The sequence below is a fragment of the Mycena indigotica genome (assembly GCF_014461135.1).
Source record: "Mycena indigotica strain 171206Taipei chromosome Unknown Mind.scaff0004, whole genome shotgun sequence".
Lineage (NCBI taxonomy): Eukaryota > Fungi > Basidiomycota > Agaricomycetes > Agaricales > Mycenaceae > Mycena > Mycena indigotica.
The window spans coordinates 3,528,273-3,547,167 of NW_023503003.1; the positions used below are offsets into that span (position 1 = coordinate 3,528,273).

An 18,895-nucleotide genomic window follows, 5' to 3' on the forward strand; every position below is an offset into this window, starting at 1 on the left:
TTTACTGTTTTGTGGGGGTTGATGTATGGGTTTCCGTGTGATTGGTTGAGCAGCGTCTGGTTCGCTGACGTCCCGTGAGTCGTTTTGGCGAGCATAAAGCATGGGGTCATAGGGGGCCATAATTGGGCGGGTTGGCAGTGAAGTTTTCGTGTAAGAGGGCTCTCCCGCCGCTCTTGGTCGTCTTCAGGTCTACCTTCCATCCGTCTAACCATGATCCTCGATGCCGCCCGCATCATCTTCATCGTCAGACAATTCCGCCTCCGGCTCGTCTTCCAGCGTGGGAAGGGTCGTTTCTTCGCGTGGTCTTCCGGTCTTCGTGAATGCCCCGGATTCCTCGAGGAATTTGGACAGGGCTGCTATTCCCGAAGGTGTGCCGAGGATTTCGGTCATCGCTATGTCTCTTGATGCCTTCTTTAGATGATGTCGATGTTGGTTGTAGCGCGGGCATTCGCGCAAGATGTGTGTGCGCGTCTGAAACTCTGCCCCACAAGGGCAGTGAACGCTCTCATCTGGGACGAAGCGGCTGTAGTACTCGCCTATGTATCCGTGTCCCGTACGGCATTGCACTAGTCGCCCGAAAACCTCCCGCTTTTTAGCGAGCGCCTTGAAGTGTTTTGTTGGCTTCAGTGCCGGCCTAATCCTGTCAGCGAGCGCGAATCCGCCCTCAACCTTCCTGTTCTGTTTCCACTCACTGCGCCAGTCTCTTTGTAGCTTCGCCTTTGACCGTCGGATGGCGTTGGCCCTGGTCCCCCGTAACTCTGTGCCGAGTTCCGTGCCTCCTTTGGCCAGCTCGTCCTCCCTCTCGTTGCCCTTAATATCTTCGTGGCCCGGTGACCACGCGATCTCCACTGTCCGATCTACATCGTTGTCGAGGAACTCCGTCACCATCGTGTGGAAGCGGTGGGCGACCAGCTGCCCAGGTCGTGGTTTGGGGTCAAAGATTGTTTTGATGGCTGATGTGTTGTCGGCGAAGAAGTGCAGGTGCTTAATTGAAGCATCTTGTTTCGCCATTGCTGTTGCAAACACACACATGTTTGCATTGCTTGCAGCATGCCACCAGGATTGGCCTCGCTCGCTGTCCAGATGGGGCGGATACTAGATCTGAGTAAATTGGCGGGAGGGCTATACTATGGGCCCCGCAGTGCTCCTACAAGAGGGAGGGCCTCGGTAGCCGACCATGTAGCTAAGACTAACTAATCCTAACTAACACAAGCACGCAAAAAGGGTAGTAAGCTGGGGATGGTGGGCGGGACAAAAGAAACTAGTAGGTGACGAAGGCGATGGCGCTGGGGCCAGGAATGGGAGAGCAGAGATGGGGGCGAAGGAAGAAAAATCTCTGAGTGTGACGGAGTGTGATGTCATGTGCTCACTGCCAATCCCGACGGTCTCACCAGACCACCCAGGATTGGCCTCGCTCGCTGTCCAGATGGGGCGGATACTAGATCTGAGTAAATTGGCGGGAGGGCTATACTATGGGCCCCGCAGTGCTCCTACAAGAGGGAGGGCCTCGGTAGCCAACATGAACCGAGTGCAAGCGACCAGCCCAAAGGCGGGGGGAGGTACTTGCACGGACGCCAGAGGCCCTCCAAGGAAGACAAAGTGTTGGCCGCTACACATGAGAGCCAATGGCCAGTGTTCGCAATCGATCGACACATTGATGGTCGCCAAAGAGTCGGGAAAAGGAAGGGGGGAAGGAGGTGGAGCCCGCGCCACAAGCTTCACATACCTCTAGTGTCGGAGAGGGTTGCAAGTGGAACGGGCAGAGGTGGCTACCAAGAGCGGAGAGCCAAAACCCACAAAGAGCCGGTGGGTGAGAGAGTCGCGCCTACAGCTGCAAGAGGCCCCAGGCTCGCCAAACTAGAGTGTAGAAAGGAACAAAAGAAACTAGTAGGTGACGAAGGCGATGGCGCTGGGGCCAGGAATGGGAGAGCAGAGATGGGGGCGAAGGAAGAAAAATCTCTGAGTGTGACGGAGTGTGATGTCATGTGCTCACTGCCAATCCCGACGGTCTCACCAGACCACCCACCTTCTTGAACCACTCCTTTCTCTACTCAATCTCAAAATCTCAGCACTGCCTAGTCAGACGACGGTTACCGGTCAACTATTGTCTCCAAAGTCAACTTCAAGTTTCTAAGATTCGAAGACTCGAATGAACATGTTTATTTGCCACGAAGGGCGTTCATGTGTGTCCTCTACGCAACTTCACTCTGGCTGACGGATATATAAGCTCTACACCATCCCAAAATATCAAGTCGAGCGGCGCCCAAGGGCGGTGGTGAAATCGAAACTCATTCAGTAAGGCTGACAACCTGCTTCTGGCCTGTCGTTCAGCTTCTCCAATTCCTAGTCTGCACGCAGCGTCTGTCAATATTTGTGGCCGAGGACAATATGAGCGATTTCACCTGAAGCAAGTTGTTCACCTGATCAAGTGACTTTAGTTATGACCCCGGTCCTGAGCATGGTTGTTGGCCCACACAAGTCATTTCTCCAGTTCAACTTGAAGTGGTTTTCTGGTCTAACAAACGCAAAAAAAGAAAAGAAACAATTGTCCGTCTATTGTTGCTGCCCCTCCTCCCATGACCCCATCTTCAAGAAGCGTGCCAGCACCTCCTCCGACCCGCGCTTGAACAATTCCACCCCCCGCGCTGGATCCCACACCCGGCTTCCCTTCCGGGCCGGCAGCCCCGCACCCACCCCGTCTGGCGGTGACACCGGCCCGGTAGACGACGGCGGGGAGGCAAGCGACGAGTCTTGCGTCGAGTTGGAGCTAACACTCTGGTTTTGAATCGGTGATGCGCTCGGTCGTATAAACGTGGGCGGTGTTATCGATGCGAATTCGCGCGGCGAGGTTAACGGTGGTGGCACCATCGACGTTGGAGACGCGGTCATTGGCGACAAGTCCAGACCGGAAGAGCGCACAGCGACCGGCGAAGAGGTCCCAGCCCGCCTTCCGTCCTGGCTCAGACGCGACAATCGGCGCTCACGTGACGTCGGAATTGTTGTGCTCGGAACCTTGGGAGGTTGAGAGGTCACTTGAGTTCCCTGGCTCCGATACTCCGGAGAGACAGTTTGAACTCCACGTACGGTATACTCCTTTTTCTTCCTCTTATAACTATACGTCCCTGATATCGACGACCCGCCTGTCGCTGATGTCGCGGTCGTTTCGCGGTCGCTTTCACTCACGCCACTGTGAGACTCATCGTCGCCGTCGTCTTCATCGTCTCCATCCATGCTGCTCTCCTCAGTCCGCTCGTCTCGGCTCCGACGGCCCCGTCGATATCGCTCGTCGTCAAATGATGGCATCAGCGCCACGGGTGATGCGTGCGGCCTGACTAATCGTGAAGCATATCTTTGGATGCTCGGCACTGTATCCCATGCGTTAGCATACGCCAGCGTTACAGGTAATCCCCCCAACGGCGACAGCAGCTGTTGGCGCGGTGTCACCACCGGCTCTGGCGTGCTAGGATTGGCCTGAATAAACTCAGATGGAGACGGTGCGTCCTCCACTGGGAATACTCGTCCAGGCATCTGCCGTGGCTTCTCTTCCCAAGGAAAGATACTTTTGACCTTGCTTCTATCTGGGCCCGTATTGCTCAGCTTGTGGCCCTCGCTCGATGGACTAGCGTGTCCGATAACTTGCTCGTAGTGGCCTTGGCGCAACAGAGATTCTGGGATCTCGCTTGGCGGAGGTGCTTGGAAGAATATATTTGAAGGTGGCGGAGGCGAGGCGGGTCGGGGTCCTTGTTTGTAGCCTTGATGACTCGGCTGGTCCCAAACGTTTGGAAAATACGTGTCAGTTGGGAATGCGGATGAAGGTGGTTGCGTTGTTGGCGGTGGCTCACTTGCAGGATTCCATAACATCATTGGCGGTGATGGTGGTCTCGGAGGTTCCTGTCTACGTTGCTGTTGGTGTTCTTGGTGGTGATGTGCTTCTTGGTATTGTTGTTGTTGCTGTTGCTGTTGCTGGCCATTGTGTTGTAGGTGCTGGTCTGTCTGGGGACGCGGTTGCTCCTGCGAATGTTGTGGTTGTCCCTGTAAATTGTTTTGGAGCTGCTGCTGCAGTGCCTGAGCAGGCGAAGATGGCTGATGTTGAACGAATGTGGGTTGACTCGGATCGTCTTGTCTGGGCACAAAAAATGATGGAGATGGAGTAGGCGGTAAAGAGATGGTGGGTATTCGTGGACTCGGTGGTATTTCGTCTGGTCCTGGTGTAGGCAAGGTTTCGAAGCGTGGAGGGGATCTCGCACGGGGGGTTGGCGTATCGTTTGACTCAACCGAGTCAGGACTTTGGGGTGGTCGCTGCTTTTGCGGCCGCATCAAGTCAATTCGGCCCTCTAAAGGTAATGCGATGTAATCGCCGTCCACAGAAGACTGTGGACGTGTCGGCGGAGTTGCTGATATGCCATGTATCGCCATCTTTTTGAGGTCTTCCAATCCCAGGGCCGTCCCGCTCGCAATACTTCCAGAAATCAGCTCAGAGCCGGTGCCAATCTGCTCGTCCCATGCCGAGACGTAACGCTTGACCTCGAAGTCAGCCTGGGAGCTGGCAGAACCCGTGCGGCAGTGTTTATCGTAGACGGCAAACCATCGGTCAACGAGTGTGGTGTAGTCATAAGCTTGGAGCGGACCAGAGTCGCTCTGGCTTGTCGTATTCTGGAAGGGTTGGCGGAAAGGTAAGGATTTCCATGGCTTGTTGGGCCCGATAAAATGAATGGCAGATATCTGAGAACCAAATCGTTCATATGCCGGTGCGTAACTAACGTGAAGCGCTGTCAGCAAGAAATGAAAAACGCGAGAAAGAAACTGACGTGTAAGCGGCGGTCGGTGTTGTGTTGTAGGTGAAGCTGAGTCTATGCCAATCGCCGCCACGCCATTCGTTTAGTATGCCCTGGTCGCCGCCGTCCCATGTTCCCTTGCTTTTGAGCAAATCGTTCAGGTCGTTGAACTTTTCCTCGCCAGGGGAAAGAACGAGCACACCAGAATTGAAGATATCGGGCCAGCCAACGTCTGGAACCGCGGAAAATTCGTAGGGAAGCGTGAAGAGGTGGGAGAGCGGCCGAACGGGAAGGACATCTGCATCGAGGAAGATGATTTTGGAGTACTGAGTGAGCCGGAAGACATGTAGCTTTGTAAGGACAGTGTTCAAATCGAGACGACCTAAAGCAAGTTAGTGGAGCGCAAGTCATGTGGCATGTAAAGTGACCAGCCACGCGTAAGACCGGGTCGGGTCTGGAGTGGAGTAGTGGCGCGGGAGATAAGCGCGATATGCGCAGAGAATACGCGTCGTTGCAAAAAACTTACCGAGTAATTTCAAGCCCTTCTCGTCCTCTTGGCCAATTATTTCCACGCCGACGACTACGTCGAATGCCCTACGGAGCAGTTTGATTGCTGACACGTCGACAGACTCGGGCGTTACGAGGCAGACTGTTTGGAAATCGACTTCGGGGGAAACAGCGGGTGAAGGATGGAGGTCTCTAAGGGCGCCAGCGAGTGTTAAAGCGCCAGGAAGGTAGGCTTCGGAGGTCAAGAGGGTTACAAACGCAAAGGGTCCAGTGGAAGGACCCATGCTCGCCATGAAGGCGAAAGGAAAGATAACTTCACTTTTGGTTTTGATGGCAGCCGAAGTTTTTCTTTCCAAGACGTCATGCTCTGATGCTCTGCAGGTTCTCCGCCCTGCATCGTCCCCTCCTCTCTCCCTCTTCACGACTTGTACGACCTCCCAATCCACTCCGACATGCATCCAACTTCTTCACACCAAATCCCATCAACCGTTTTCGGTGGCGGAGAACACTGTGGCTGCTTCCCGTCGGCGCAGGACTTGTTCTATACTATAGACCCCAGCAGAAGCCCGTCCTGCCCTCTATCATCTCGTCTCCCTCCATCATTCCTTGCCAGACACGGCCACAACTCATCATCGAATCGCCCTTTGAGGAAGAACTAACAATTAGCGCTCGAATACGAGCGTTTTTTCACGACAGAATATGGGAGCCAATCCTCACCGCAACGCGTTTCATTTATCTTTTTGCGTTATTCGTTCCCGTTATTGTAACCAGTCCGATGCTTCTCATTGGAAAACCGGAGAAAAGATATCGAGGAGATCGCTGGGGAGCTGTATGGTGGTATGATTATTTGGTTGGCAAGATGGAGACTGCTGGACCCGCATTCACCAAGGTAAGCCCTTTCGTTGCACTGTTTTTCTGCGTCGCCAACACGGTTCCTAGCTTGCGCAATGGGCCGGTTCAAGAGCGGATTTGTTTCCGTCTCTCCTTTGTGATCGCCTTGGCAGGCTGCATTCGAAGGGCAAATCCCACTCGATGGAACATACGCGCAAACAGATTGAGCAAGCCTTTCAACGGCGATTTGAAGATGTCTTTGAAGAGTTTGACGAAGAACCTATTGGAACTGGGGCTATAGCCCAAGTATATCGCGCAACTCTTAAGCAAGACCTAATTCCGCCCTCATTTCTTGGACCGCGTCGACTTGTCAGAGGTCCCACTGGTGCCCCTCGCCCCCGTGATTTTGCAAGACCCTCCACCGTCAGTGCCAACAGCCTCAGTTGCAATCAAAGTCCTCCATCCCCGAGTCAACAAAACGATTTCGAGAGACCTCTCGATCATGTCCTTCTTCGCCCACTTCATCACTCTCTTCCCCGGTATGCAGTGGCTTTCCCTACCAGAAGAAGTGGATGTGTTTGGCAAGATGATGTTCCAGCAGCTTGATTTGCGGCATGAGGCGGAGAATCTGCTCGGTTTCGAGACAAATTTCGCATCCAGGAAAGTCCCTGTCACGTTCCCGCGACCGTTAACGTCGTGGTCGACGAGTGAGGTGCTTGTGGAAGAATTTGAGAATGCATTACCTCTCGAAGCATTCCTCAAAAATGGTGGTGGACCCTTTGAGGATCAGGTGGCCACAGTAGGACTTGATGCTTTCCTGGTATTTGTTCGCTTTCCTGCATCGGAACTCGTCTTAATAACACTCAGAATATGCTTTTACTGGATAATTTCGTTCACTCAGATCTTCATCCTGGAAATATCATGCTCAAGTTTAGCAAGCCACCCACCACGCGCATGCTCCTCAGCAACATATTCAACTCGCTGCTGAATCGCAACCAGCCAACTTCTACAGATCCCTTCCCGACATCCTCCGAGTCGGATCAAATCGTGTCAGAGTTACGCAAACTTGTCAACAATCCTGTCGGCTGGCGCACCAAACTCAATGCTCTCGGCGCCGAAGGATATGTCCCTGAGATTGTCTTCATAGATGCAGGACTGGTAACCACACTCTCCGAAGTCAATCGCAAGAACTTCCTCGACCTCTTCCGGGCCCTGGCAGAGTTCGATGGGTACCGCACCGGCCAACTTATGGTAGAAAGATGCCGCACCCCAGAGCTCGCAATCGAGACCGAGACCTTCGCGCTCAAGATGCAGCACTTGGTTTTGGGCGTCAAACGCAAGACATTTTCGCTGGGCCAGGTCAAAATATCCGACATCTTGACTGAAGTCTTGAGGAGCGTGCGCGAGCATCATGTCAAGATGGAGGGTGACTTCATCAATACGGTCATCAGCATTTTGCTTCTCGAGGGCATCGGCCGGAGACTGGATCCCGGACTGGACTTGTTCAAGAGTGCGCTGCCCATATTGCGACAATTGGGCGGGCAGATGGCGGCTTCCGCTACGATACAATCAGAAAAACAATCTGGCAATCTTGGGGCGATGTTGAAGGCGCGTTTTTCTTTTTCTTTCTTGGTACACAACCTTTTCTGACGTGAGCTCCAGATGTGGGTATGGCTGGAGGCGCGTCAGTTGATATCATCGTCCATAATGAACGTAGACGAGTCAGTAAAATATGGCTGGTGAGTTCGCGCAATATTTGTCCGACCCAGGCATGACTGACGCCCGTTACAGGCTCACACTGAGCATTTAGATTCTGGACTTGTACCACATATTGTACGAAAACAGCCATCGATTAATTGAATAATTCTAATAGAAGTACTATGTATAGGGCCCAACTTGAAACCGAAAGTGCTAGATTACAACGTCCGAAACTCGTCTAGTATCCCATGTTTCCCCGCGTCATGGGCACAAGGAGTGTCTTCGACTTGATCATACGCGCAAACCAGTCACCTTGAAAAAAAATTCAGAATGTGCGCAAACGTCGAGCAGTCTCACGAACCGAGTACAATGCCCCACAACATCCCAATGTAAGCGCGCCCGCCATTCTTGCCATTGGTGACAATGATCATCTCCGTCGAGCCCTTGTACGGCTTTAATTTTGTGCTTCCTGAAGCCAAGGCAACGATGTTGGCGGTGACGATACCGGAATGAGCCATGGCCTTCATGACCTGCTTTTGCTCGACGTAGTCAATGGCGTCACCCAGCGCGAAAATGTTGGAATGGCCGATGAGCTGGAGAGTGGGTTGGACTTTGATTTGACCGCGTTTGTCAAGGACATCTTCACCCAACGATTGGGCAATGAACGCAGTTCTCGGCCGGGGTCCCCGGGTTGAAACCTTAAGAGGAGAAAATGAGGTGTCTGCAGTCTTAAAGAACACAAGAACGCACCACCAGGTCTGCCTCGATACTGTGACCCTTGCGCGTCTTCACTGGAGATCCATCGGTGGGTATGTCGTCGACGAAGTCGTCAAGGATAATGTTGATGCCACGAGCGTGCAGCCCCTTTTCCATTCCATTGCGGAAGCTTGCTGTATACGTCGAGTTGAGCAGGCCCTTTTCACCGTGCACGATCGTGACTTCTTTCGTCTGCAGAAATGTCAGCTTTCGGGCGGCATAGATAGTCAGATACCAACCGGCCAGATATCTTTAATTTCGCCGGCAAATTCTGAAGAAGAGATTAGGGAATGCTTGGTCCAATTTTTTTTTGCACTTACCGATACCGACTGCGCCACCCCCTACGAGAACAATTTTGGAAGCTTTGCTGAACGCAGCGCGTTGCTGGGCCACAAACGCTTTAGCACCAGCAGCATCTTCAGGAATGTCTAAGGGTCCTTCCCATATCGAGCCAGGAGCCAGAACGAGGAAGTCATAGGCAATTTGCTGTCCGTCTGTGAGGACCACATTGCCGCCTTTCTCGTTGGCCTATAGAATATGTTATGGATTGTGAGTTATAAGGTGGACGGCTTCTCCCTACCTGGATAGTTTCTACGAGGCCTTTGACAAATTTGCCGTTTGGGGTGGTGAATAGCTTGTCAAATGGCACGAGAGCAGTCTCCAACAGGTCGTTTTGGTCAGAAACAGTCATGCGAGGGAGTGTGGGGCGGGAGACGAGGTAGTCCACCGGATTAATGAGTGTAACTTGGGCAGAGGGAATTTTTCCGGCGACTGGATAAACGGCGCAATGAGTACGTGCATGAAAGTCGACGAACACGAAGAAAATCACGGGTTTTGGCTACAAGGCTGCCACCAGACCCCCCTCCGACGACGACAATGTTCTTCTTGGATGCCATTTAGTGGATGGAGAGTTGGGAAACGCGACAGAGTGTGGTGGTTGGTGGTATGCTTGGGATGCGCGCCGATGGTTTTTATAAACGGAATCTACATTCTCGTCACGCTGCTTACGCCGCTGATAAAGTCTCCTGCTTACGTGCATCCCAAAAAGTCCATTAGCCGTTGAGATTGATCCGCTGTGTCACAGTGTGTGCGGCCTGCAGGAGTGCGATAATCAAGGGATTCAAGGCAACAAGAAAAACCATAATTGTGCTAGGTATGGTCAGTGGTGCAACAATGTATCGGCGCGTTGAAGACTATGCTGACTGCTGGCGCCACCTGAGAACGTCGAGCGCCGAGCTACCTTCAATTTGGATCCATTCAGGAAACCGCGTGTACTGAAGCTTGAATGTGTAAGAAATTCACATAACACCAACTTCGTCAACACGGTCAAGGGCTACGGAACGCCGCGCACTTCCACCGGATCGCTGTCGAAAGCGCTGTTGACATACCAGTACTTGTGCATTCAGTCCTTCACAATCGAAGCCCCTTTGAGGCTTGAACAGCTGAGTCATTCACTCTTTGTCGGTATGCCGCATGGGCGATCATTGATAACTGTTCGGAGATCAACATATTGCATCATAAGAACACTCTAGATACTGTTGACTTGGTACCGTCAACGTCGTCTACAGCCAAGCTCGCTCAAACTGGTTGGCGGCTTTCACTTTTGCTCCAAGCGCCTTTGCAGCATACAACGGCCAGTGCGGGTTTCGCAATAGCTCCCTTGCCAGCGACACGACGTCAGCTTTGCCTTCTTTCACATACGCGTTGGCCTGGATTGGGTCTGTTATCATACCGACGGTTCCAATGAGGATGTCGGGATGTGCTTTCTTGGCCGCTTCAGCAAAATCCACCTGGTAGCCATGCTTCACTGCAATCTTCTGCTTGAACCAGTTCCCTCCGGACGACACATCCACAAGGTCGACCCCTAGCCGCTTCAGTTCGCCCACCCAATATATGCTCTGCTCTATTCCCCACTGCAACCACTTACTGTCCTCCCCTTTCTCTGGGCCCTCAGCCCAGTCGGTCGCGCTGATTCGGACGAAGAAAGGCTTGTTGCCCCAAGCTTCGCGGGCGCGCTGGACAACCCGTGTCGGAAAACGTGTTCTGTTTTCAAGCGATCCTCCATAATCATCCGTTCGCAAGTTGGAGAGGGGAGAGAGGAACTCGTGCAATAAATAGCCGTGGGCGGCATGAATCTCAATAAAGTCGACTATTGAATGCTCAGTCAAAGTGGCAGGCAACGGGATTATAACTCACAGCCAACTTTTTTGCAACGTTCTACCGCGGCCACAAACGCGTCTTCGATGTACTTCATGTCTTCCTCGGTGACTGCTTTCGGGTGGGGATAGGTCGCGTCGTTGAAGGAGATCTCGCTGGGTGCATATGCTGTAAAAGCACTGAATAAAACAGCTACCAAGCCAAACTCAAGTACTCACTGTTATTGGGCCAACCATTCTCGTCCTCTTGCGCTGTCCACGACGTTCCATGACCCATTTTGTCCTTGAGCCAAGGAGCATAAGTTGATGCTTTTCGTCCCGCGTGGGCGAGTTGGATGCCAATTGTCGTTCCCTGGCCATGAGCGAACTCGACGATGCGTTTGAGAGGCTCGATTTGACTGTCTGTCCATAGTCCGGCGTCCTCGGGAGAAATGCGTCCTTCCGGTACGACAGCGGTGGCCTCCAAGCAGATCAATCCAACACCACGGGTTGCAAGATTTCCGATGTGCACAAGATGCCAATCGGTAGCGTGGCCGTTGGAGGAACTGTACTGGCACATCGGAGCCTGGCGTGCAATCAGTTGACGCGTCAAATAGATAGAGTATACTCACCACCCATATCCTATTCTTAATTTCTACTCCTCGTATCGTGAGTGGCTCAAACAAAGCCGGGGGAGTCCCACCCTGAGGCTGCGTCAATTTGGAATCGATGACTGGGTGAGATGCTCACCTCGACAACACCGATATTCGGGTTGTTAAGAGGGTAGTATTCGCGTGCGTTGGGTACGGGGAGGTTAATGTGAGCCATGAGATGCGATATGGGAAGAGGATGAGCAACCCCCTTTTATAAGCATGCCGGATCGGACCGACAGTTGCTTTGAAAGCAGCCGCCATGTCACTCTTTCGCGACCACCTGCTAAAACTCGAACCGGGTGCTGATTTCACAGAGTCTCTTCCGCGCATCACCTCGTCTTCGGGACGAGTGTACTATGCAAAGTTCTCGGCATCAGAGGCAGAGACTGAACAATTCATTGGTGAAGCAGAGTCGCTCAAACATATCGCTATCGCAGCCCCAAACCTAGCACCTCATTTGCTGTCGAGTGGTTCTACCGGCGATGGACGGCACTTCTTCATTGCTGACTACCTCGAATTCACCTCACTCAAGGGGGCGGCTTCACGGAAGCTTGCTCAGCGCCTCGCCCTCGAATTACACGCGCACAAGAGCGAAAACGGCTTTGGATTCGCAGTGCCGACATATTGCGGGAGAACACGGCTCCAAAACGGGTGGTTCGAATCGTGGCAGGCGTGTTTTGCTGCACAAACGCGGGATCTGCTTTCCCAATTGAGCCAGAAAGGCGCGAACTACGCGCGATTGGTGCGCAAAGGCGAAGAGGTCTGTTCCGAGTGAATTCCCAAGCTGTGATCCGTGCTCGACATCTGAATGACGTCATAGAGTGATTCCTCAGTTGCTCGGTATGATTCGGCGTCTGCAGGAAATCGTCTTGTGAACTCGGCATCCTACAGGCCCACTGGAAGTTTCTCCGGTCCTTCTGCACGGCGACTTGTGGAGTGGTAACGTGGGCGAAACGTCTACTGGAGATCCTGTTATCTTTGATCCGGCGTCTTACTACGGCCACAATGAAGCTGAGTAGGTATGACCTGTAGACTCTCACCAATCGTGTTCAATCGCCTCAGCCTTGCTATAGCTCGAATCTTCGGCGGGTCTTCCAAGGGCTTTTTCGAAACTTATCATCGACACCTACCCAAGACCGAGCCTGTGGCACAATACGAGCTTCGCGCACATCTTTATGAGCTCTTCCACTATCTCAACCATACATTGCTCTTTGGGGTACTTGGTTTGATAGCTTCGATACCCCAAAATTACTCACCAACATTTCAGGGCTACTATGCCTCCACTGCTGAACAAAAGATGGATCTTCTGCTTGGAGCCAATCTGGATTTGTAACAAAGCTACATTCATGGCCAAATAAACACGGGCAATTCTTTATTACGCTCATCTGCGTCCTCATATACTCGACCGCAACTGGGAAGGTCCAACAGTCTCCATATAGCTTCTGAACAATTACGATGCTACTGAAATTGGTGAGCGGAGATGGCATGTGTAATAAAATTTACACACATGGTTCATGTGAGCTCTGACAAGAGCATAGCGACGCGGAATGGCGTCAACATCAACTGCTAAGTCGGAAGTGGGAGGCGAAGAAAATGGTTCATCAGATCTGGCGGACGAAAAAAGTAACGAGGGAGAGGACGTTGCGGGAGAGGAGTTGTGATCCATGCGAGGACGTTTCTGGGCCGGCGATTCAACGACAGCTCGTTTGCGTTTCTGGTCTCCATGTGGGGTATGATGAGGAACATTTTCAACAACAACAACTTCGACTTTGCCTGAATTGATGGGCGGAGGAGGGAGGTAAGTGATAACACGTTTGTTCGAATCAGCACTCATTCCTGTCGTTCTACCCTTGCCAGGTACCACCAAAGGCAGTCGGAATGGTTTGGTAGTTTGAATATCCGGTATCGCGAATTTTGTGGTCTTCTTTTTCGTTTGCGGTAGGGTCGACCACTCCTCGTCGGGGTCTATCGGGAGGAATTCATAGGCATCTTTGCTCTTTTGCGGCGGTTTGGGTGGAATGATCCTACGCGGACGAGACGACATGGGGGATGAGACAGGCGATGAGCTGGGAAAAGCAAGGCCATGGGTATGTTCTGAAGGATGGTATGCTGGCAGATGAGCAGTGGGATTGCGGTCAACGAAATTTGAAGGGTACTCGAAAACTGAAACTGGCTGGGATTTAACAGCGGGAACAACAGGCGGTGGCGATCGAGGGGAAGAGCGACGTTGGAGAAATGGAGACGAAAGCGCTGACTGCTGACGAACTGGAGGCAATTAACAGAATGAGAGGCGATCGTTGAGCGCTTACGACGAGGAAAATGTGGCGTTCGAGAAGGAATCTTTGACGATGATTTTGGCATTCGACTGAGAAAAGTGTCGACCAACGTTGGGGAAGAAAAAGATGAAGCGTCCTGATCATGAGGTACTCGAGCAAAAACTCTAGGCGGAGAGGATAAGACTTGCTGTTCATTTCGCTTGCGGTATATCGGAATATGTTTAGGGACAAGCATCGGCCGCCTGTTGACAACGGACTGTGGTTGAGAGGTAGTTGATGAAGATACATCAGGAATTCTCTGGCTGTTGGGAGCATGCGATGAAGTCAGGCTTATAGTAGAGTTGAGATGAAGTTGTGAGTTTTCTGGCATTGGATGATGTGATGCACGGGTGGGAATGGATTTAGGGGACATATCAATGACTGCTGTAGCTTGGATGGGAGGTAGCTGCGCAGCAGAGGAGTGTGGAGTCGGGTTAGCGAGGACGTTATCAGAGTCAGAGTTCATAAGTTGAAGCTGTAAGGATGGTGTAGGAAGAACATTTGATTGAGGAATAATAGGCGGGTTGTGGTGAATAGATGACGCCGCCTTCGTTTTTTTCTGGGCGACGGCTGGCTTCTGAGCATTGAATAAGTCGACGATTCTTCCTGTAGACTTCTTCGGAGGCGGCTTGTTCTGCGGTGAAGGTTTTTGTGTAGCAGCAACACTTTGTTGGTTGGTCCTGCAAGCAGCATTCTGTTTTGCGATCGTGAATGGATTGGCCTTGTAGACAACAGTCTCCTCCCGGAGTGATAGATCGATGTCTTGTAGTAGTTTCGTATCGTCCGAAGGCAAGGCCTGTTGCTCGGTGTCATCGTCAGATTCAGAGTCATAGCCCGTTGTCCTGAGGTTGAAGGACCACCCTGACATGGGACGGACCTGGACGGACGGAAAACAATAGTGTGACACACATTTGCGTGACAAGTGTGCCTTGCGTTTGCTCATCATCGCTGGGCTGGGCGACGCGTTCAGCAACTACCAGCTACCAATCATTCGTGTTTAAAAAGTCCCGGGATACCTTGAAAACTCTTTCTGGCGCGTTTGGTGTGAGCTGAGTTGGTAGAATGAGCCAAGGTATTATTATTAATCAAACAAACACACGTTACTCTGAACACTATCAGCCTATGAGGACCAAGACCCATACTCCTATGACCAACAGTATGCTGAAGAAGATGAGGAGGAGGACGAGGTTGAGGAAATAACGCAGGAAGACTGTTGGGCCGTTATTTCGAGTTTCTTCGACCAAAAAGGACTTGTCCGCCAGCAGCTTGACTCATTCGATGAGTTCGTGCAAAATACAATGCAAGAGCTTGTCGACGAGAACTCAGACCTCATTCTTGACCAGGCGGACCAGCATTCCGGGCACGACTCGGACATGACTCGGCGCTACGAGATCAAGTTTGGCCAAGTGTATCTCTCCCGCCCAACGGTCACCGAATCAGACAACACTGTTGTACCTGTTTTCCCCCAAGAGGCTCGGCTGCGTAACTTGACTTACTCTGCCCCGCTCTATGTCGAAATGACGAAACGGGTCCTGACCGGGCAGGAGGATCCTCTAGGCGCCCCGGGAGACATTCAATGGAGAGAAGAGAAAGAGGAGGGTGGCGACGAAAGCACTGCCAAGGTCTGGATAGGCAAGGTACGCGATTTGTTTTGTAGGAAACACGACTTCATTCACAGTCAGGTTCCCATCATGCTTCGGTCATCGTTTTGTATTCTGCGAGACTTGAGCGACCAAGATCTATACGACTTGAACGAATGCCCTTATGATTCTGGAGGCTATTTCATTATCAACGGCTCCGAAAAAGTCTTGATTGCGCAGGAAAGAATGGCCACCAATCATGTCTATGTGTTCGCCAAAGCCCAACCTTCTCCCATCAACTTTTTAGCGGAAATTCGGAGTGCTGTGGAGAAAGGGGGAAAGACGATCAGTCAGTTCCAGGTTAAAATGTTCCATCGAAACCAAGAGCGTTCAGTGCGTCCACACCCTCTAGTTTTTTTCACTCCTCTTGATAGTGTTCTAGTTGGGAAATGTCATCAAGGCAACCATTCCTTACATCAAGGTTGATATTCCCATCTGGGTTGTGTTTCGCGGACTAGGTGTTATTTCGGACCGCGATATTCTTGAACACATATGTTATGACATGAACGACTCCCAAATGCTCGAAATGCTCAAGCCTTGTATCGACGATGGTTTCGTCATTCAAGACCGAGAAATTGCTCTTGACTTCATTGGAAATCGTGGCACAACAACTGGTCTTTCCCGCGAGCGTCGGATACGATATGCCCAGGAGATCCTCCAGAAGGAGATGCTACCCCACGTTTCCATGGCGGAAGGCTCAGAATCTAACAAGGCTTACTTTTTCGGCTATATGATCCATCGTTTACTGCTTGCTGCGCTTGAACGCCGCGAGCTCGACGACCGTGATCACTTTGGCAAGAAACGTCTCGATCTGGCTGGTCCTCTGCTTGCGAAATTATTCCGAATTCTGTTCAGAAAACTAACCAAAGACGTTTATCGGTATCTACAGAAGGTGAACTTTCTTGCCCTCACTTTTTACATCTCACTCACCAATTTAGTGTGTTGAAACTCACAAAGAATTCCATCTTTCGTTGGCGGTTAAACACCAAACGATCACCAATGGTCTTAAATACTCGCTAGCTACCGGTAATTGGGGCGACCAGAAGAAGTCGATGTCCGGCAGCGCTGGGGTGTCACAAGTACTGAACCGATATACTTATGCCTCGACACTTTCGCATCTTCGTCGTTGCAACACGCCTTTGGGACGAGAAGGCAAGATTGCCAAACCCCGACAACTTCATAACACGCATTGGGGAATGGTATGTCCTGCAGAGACGCCCGAAGGTCAAGCATGTGGATTGGTGAAAAACCTTGCTCTTATGTCTTGCATTTCTGTCGGCTCCTATTCCGCGCCGGTCATCGAGTTTTTGGAAGAGTGGGGTCTGGAATCATTGGAAGAAAACGCCCATTCCAATACACCTGCCACCAAGGTGTTCGTCAATGGTGTTTGGATCGGAGTCCACCGTCAACCAGCCAACTTGGTCAATACCATCAAGAAACTTCGCAGAAAGGACGATATTAGTCCAGAAGTTTCTGTTGTGCGGGATGTTCGAGAGCGAGAACTTCGTCTTTATACCGATGCTGGTCGTGTTTGTCGCCCTCTTTTCATCGTCGAGGACCAGCAGCTTGTTTTGCAGAAGAAGCATGTCCGATGGCTTACTGCGAAGCAAGACGAGAACGGGGAAGAGTACAAGTGGGAACAACTCGTGAAAGGCGGAATAGTGGAACTTCTGGATGCCGAAGAGGAGGAAACGGTAATGATTTCGATGACCCCCGAAGACCTGGAGCATTCTCGAATGCAATCAGGCGGTGTGAATCCTTTTGCTGGTGTGGAAATCGACCCGGCGGCTCGCCTCAAAGCTGGGATCAACTCACATACTTGGACTCACTGCGAGATTCATCCTAGCATGATTCTTGGCATTTGTGCGAGCATTATTCCCTTCCCCGACCACAATCAGGTGAGTTTGCTTTGGTATCCATCGAAATTTCTAATCGTTATTCCAGTCACCTCGTAACACGTATCAATCCGCTATGGGTAAACAAGCAATGGGGATTTTCCTGACCAACTTTCTCATTCGAATGGACACCATGGCCAATATCCTTTACTATCCTCAGAAGCCGCTCGCAACCACACGGTCAATGGAGTACCTCAAATTCCGAGAGCTGCCTGCAGGTCAAAACGCAATCGTGGCCATTCTGTGTTACAGTGGGTACAATCAGGAAGATTCCGTTATCATGAACCAGAGTTCAATTGACCGTGGTCTTTTCCGGAGTATCTACTACCGAAGTTATATGGACATGGAAAAGAAAAGCGGAATTCAGCAACTAGAGGAGTTTGAGAAACCGACCCGGGACAACACTCTCCGAATGAAGCATGGCACGTACGACAAGCTCGAGGATGATGGATTTATTGCGCCGGGGACTGGTGTCCGTGGCGAAGATATCATCATTGGCAAGACCGCGCCAATCCAACCCGACAGCGAGGAGCTCGGACAGCGGACACGAAACCACACGCGTCGTGATGTTTCAACACCACTCAAGAGCACAGAAAGCGGCATCGTTGACCAAGTTCTAATCACGACAAACTCTGACGGCCTTAAATTTGTCAAGGTTCGAGTCAGGGCCACGCGTATCCCTCAAATCGGCGACAAATTCGCCTCCCGACATGGGCAAAAGGGAACTATAGGTATAACCTATCGACAAGAAGATATGCCCTTTACCGCAGAGGGCATCGTTCCTGATATTATTATCAATCCCCATGCTATCCCTTCTCGAATGACAATCGGACACTTGGTCGAATGTCTGCTCTCCAAGGTCGCCACCCTCATTGGCAACGAGGGCGATGCCACACCTTTCACCGACCTGACCGTCGAGTCCGTTTCGACGTTCCTTCGACAGAAAGGCTACCAATCGCGTGGGTTGGAGGTCATGTACCACGGGCACACGGCTCGCAAGCTCCAGGCCCAAGTATATCTTGGCCCAACTTACTACCAACGGTTGAAACACATGGTGGACGACAAAATCCACTCGCGAGCACGTGGTCCCGTCCAGATTCTGACGCGTCAGCCTGTGGAGGGTAGGAGTCGAGACGGTGGCTTGCGTTTCGGAGAGATGGAGCGCGACTGCATGATTTCGCATGGAATCGCTGGTTTCTTGAAGGAGCGGTTGTTCGAGGCCAGCGATGCTTATCGCCTGCATGTCTGTGATATGTGGGTTGTTTTACCCTTGTTAACTTGTTCTGACTTTTTGTTAGCTGCGGTTTGACTGCTATCGCTAATCTGGTATGTATTCTTGCTTCTCCAATATATCACGTGACTTATAAGTGCCACAGAAAAAGCAAAGCTTTGAGGTCAGGATTGAATGATTCTTCTGCGTATTTGATTGACTGACCGACTCCCCACTCAGTGCCGAGCGTGTCGTAATAAGACAAACTGCTCTCAACTGTACATTCCCTATGCCGCGAAGCTACTTTTCCAGGTCCGCCCATCCAAGTTCTCAACTGTCCTATTGACGCCTTTTTTTCAGGAACTGCAAAGCATGAACATTGCTGCTCGACTATTCACAACGTCGACGGGGCGGATACGAGAACAATCATGATGTACAATATATTTCCGTTCTAGTTCTGAAAATAAGATAGCTTTTGCG

At 51.5% G+C, this 18,895-nt stretch overlaps 6 protein-coding genes across 6 annotated transcripts; 3 read left to right on the plus strand and 3 right to left on the minus strand.

Annotated features, from left to right (window-relative positions):
* Positions 1-2,553: 2,553 nt before the first annotated feature.
* Positions 2,554-5,740, minus strand: MIND_00500100 (putative glycosyltransferase family 8 protein GLGEN; the record flags this gene model as incomplete). The annotated part of the gene is made up of 3 exons (XM_037361797.1): positions 2,554-4,756; positions 4,809-5,157; positions 5,302-5,740. 3 exons carry the CDS (start codon positions 5,738-5,740, stop codon positions 2,554-2,556), a joined length of 2,991 nt encoding a protein of 996 aa, XP_037222089.1.
* MIND_00500200 (ABC1-domain-containing protein) lies at positions 5,653-7,763 on the plus strand (the record flags this gene model as incomplete). Its single annotated transcript, XM_037361798.1, has 4 exons — positions 5,653-6,171; positions 6,222-6,513; positions 6,557-6,933; positions 6,981-7,763. 4 exons carry the CDS (start codon positions 5,653-5,655, stop codon positions 7,761-7,763), a joined length of 1,971 nt encoding a protein of 656 aa, XP_037222090.1.
* A 286-nt stretch (positions 7,764-8,049) lies between these two features.
* Positions 8,050-9,463, minus strand: MIND_00500300 (FAD/NAD(P)-binding domain-containing protein; the record flags this gene model as incomplete). Its single annotated transcript, XM_037361799.1, has 7 exons — positions 8,050-8,123; positions 8,173-8,509; positions 8,562-8,759; positions 8,807-8,838; positions 8,888-9,095; positions 9,148-9,338; positions 9,397-9,463. 7 exons carry the CDS (start codon positions 9,461-9,463, stop codon positions 8,050-8,052), a joined length of 1,107 nt encoding a protein of 368 aa, XP_037222091.1.
* A 666-nt stretch (positions 9,464-10,129) lies between these two features.
* On the minus strand, positions 10,130-11,530 carry MIND_00500400 (FMN-linked oxidoreductase; the record flags this gene model as incomplete). The annotated part of the gene is made up of 5 exons (XM_037361800.1): positions 10,130-10,716; positions 10,764-10,892; positions 10,943-11,288; positions 11,335-11,406; positions 11,453-11,530. The coding sequence occupies 5 exons, from the start codon at positions 11,528-11,530 to the stop codon at positions 10,130-10,132; spliced, it is 1,212 nt and encodes a 403-aa protein (XP_037222092.1).
* A 75-nt stretch (positions 11,531-11,605) lies between these two features.
* Positions 11,606-12,688, plus strand: MIND_00500500 (Fructosamine kinase PKL/CAK/FruK; the record flags this gene model as incomplete). Its single annotated transcript, XM_037361801.1, has 5 exons — positions 11,606-12,126; positions 12,176-12,195; positions 12,247-12,370; positions 12,418-12,571; positions 12,623-12,688. The coding sequence occupies exons 1-5, from the start codon at positions 11,615-11,617 to the stop codon at positions 12,686-12,688; spliced, it is 876 nt and encodes a 291-aa protein (XP_037222093.1). The 5' UTR covers positions 11,606-11,614.
* A 2,044-nt stretch (positions 12,689-14,732) lies between these two features.
* On the plus strand, positions 14,733-18,847 carry MIND_00500700 (DNA-directed RNA polymerase subunit beta; the record flags this gene model as incomplete). Its single annotated transcript, XM_037361802.1, has 10 exons — positions 14,733-14,742; positions 14,790-15,307; positions 15,353-15,643; positions 15,693-16,202; positions 16,249-17,208; positions 17,255-18,459; positions 18,504-18,531; positions 18,582-18,599; positions 18,656-18,727; positions 18,776-18,847. 10 exons carry the CDS (start codon positions 14,733-14,735, stop codon positions 18,845-18,847), a joined length of 3,684 nt encoding a protein of 1,227 aa, XP_037222094.1.
* Between the last annotated feature and the right edge of the window lie 48 nt (positions 18,848-18,895).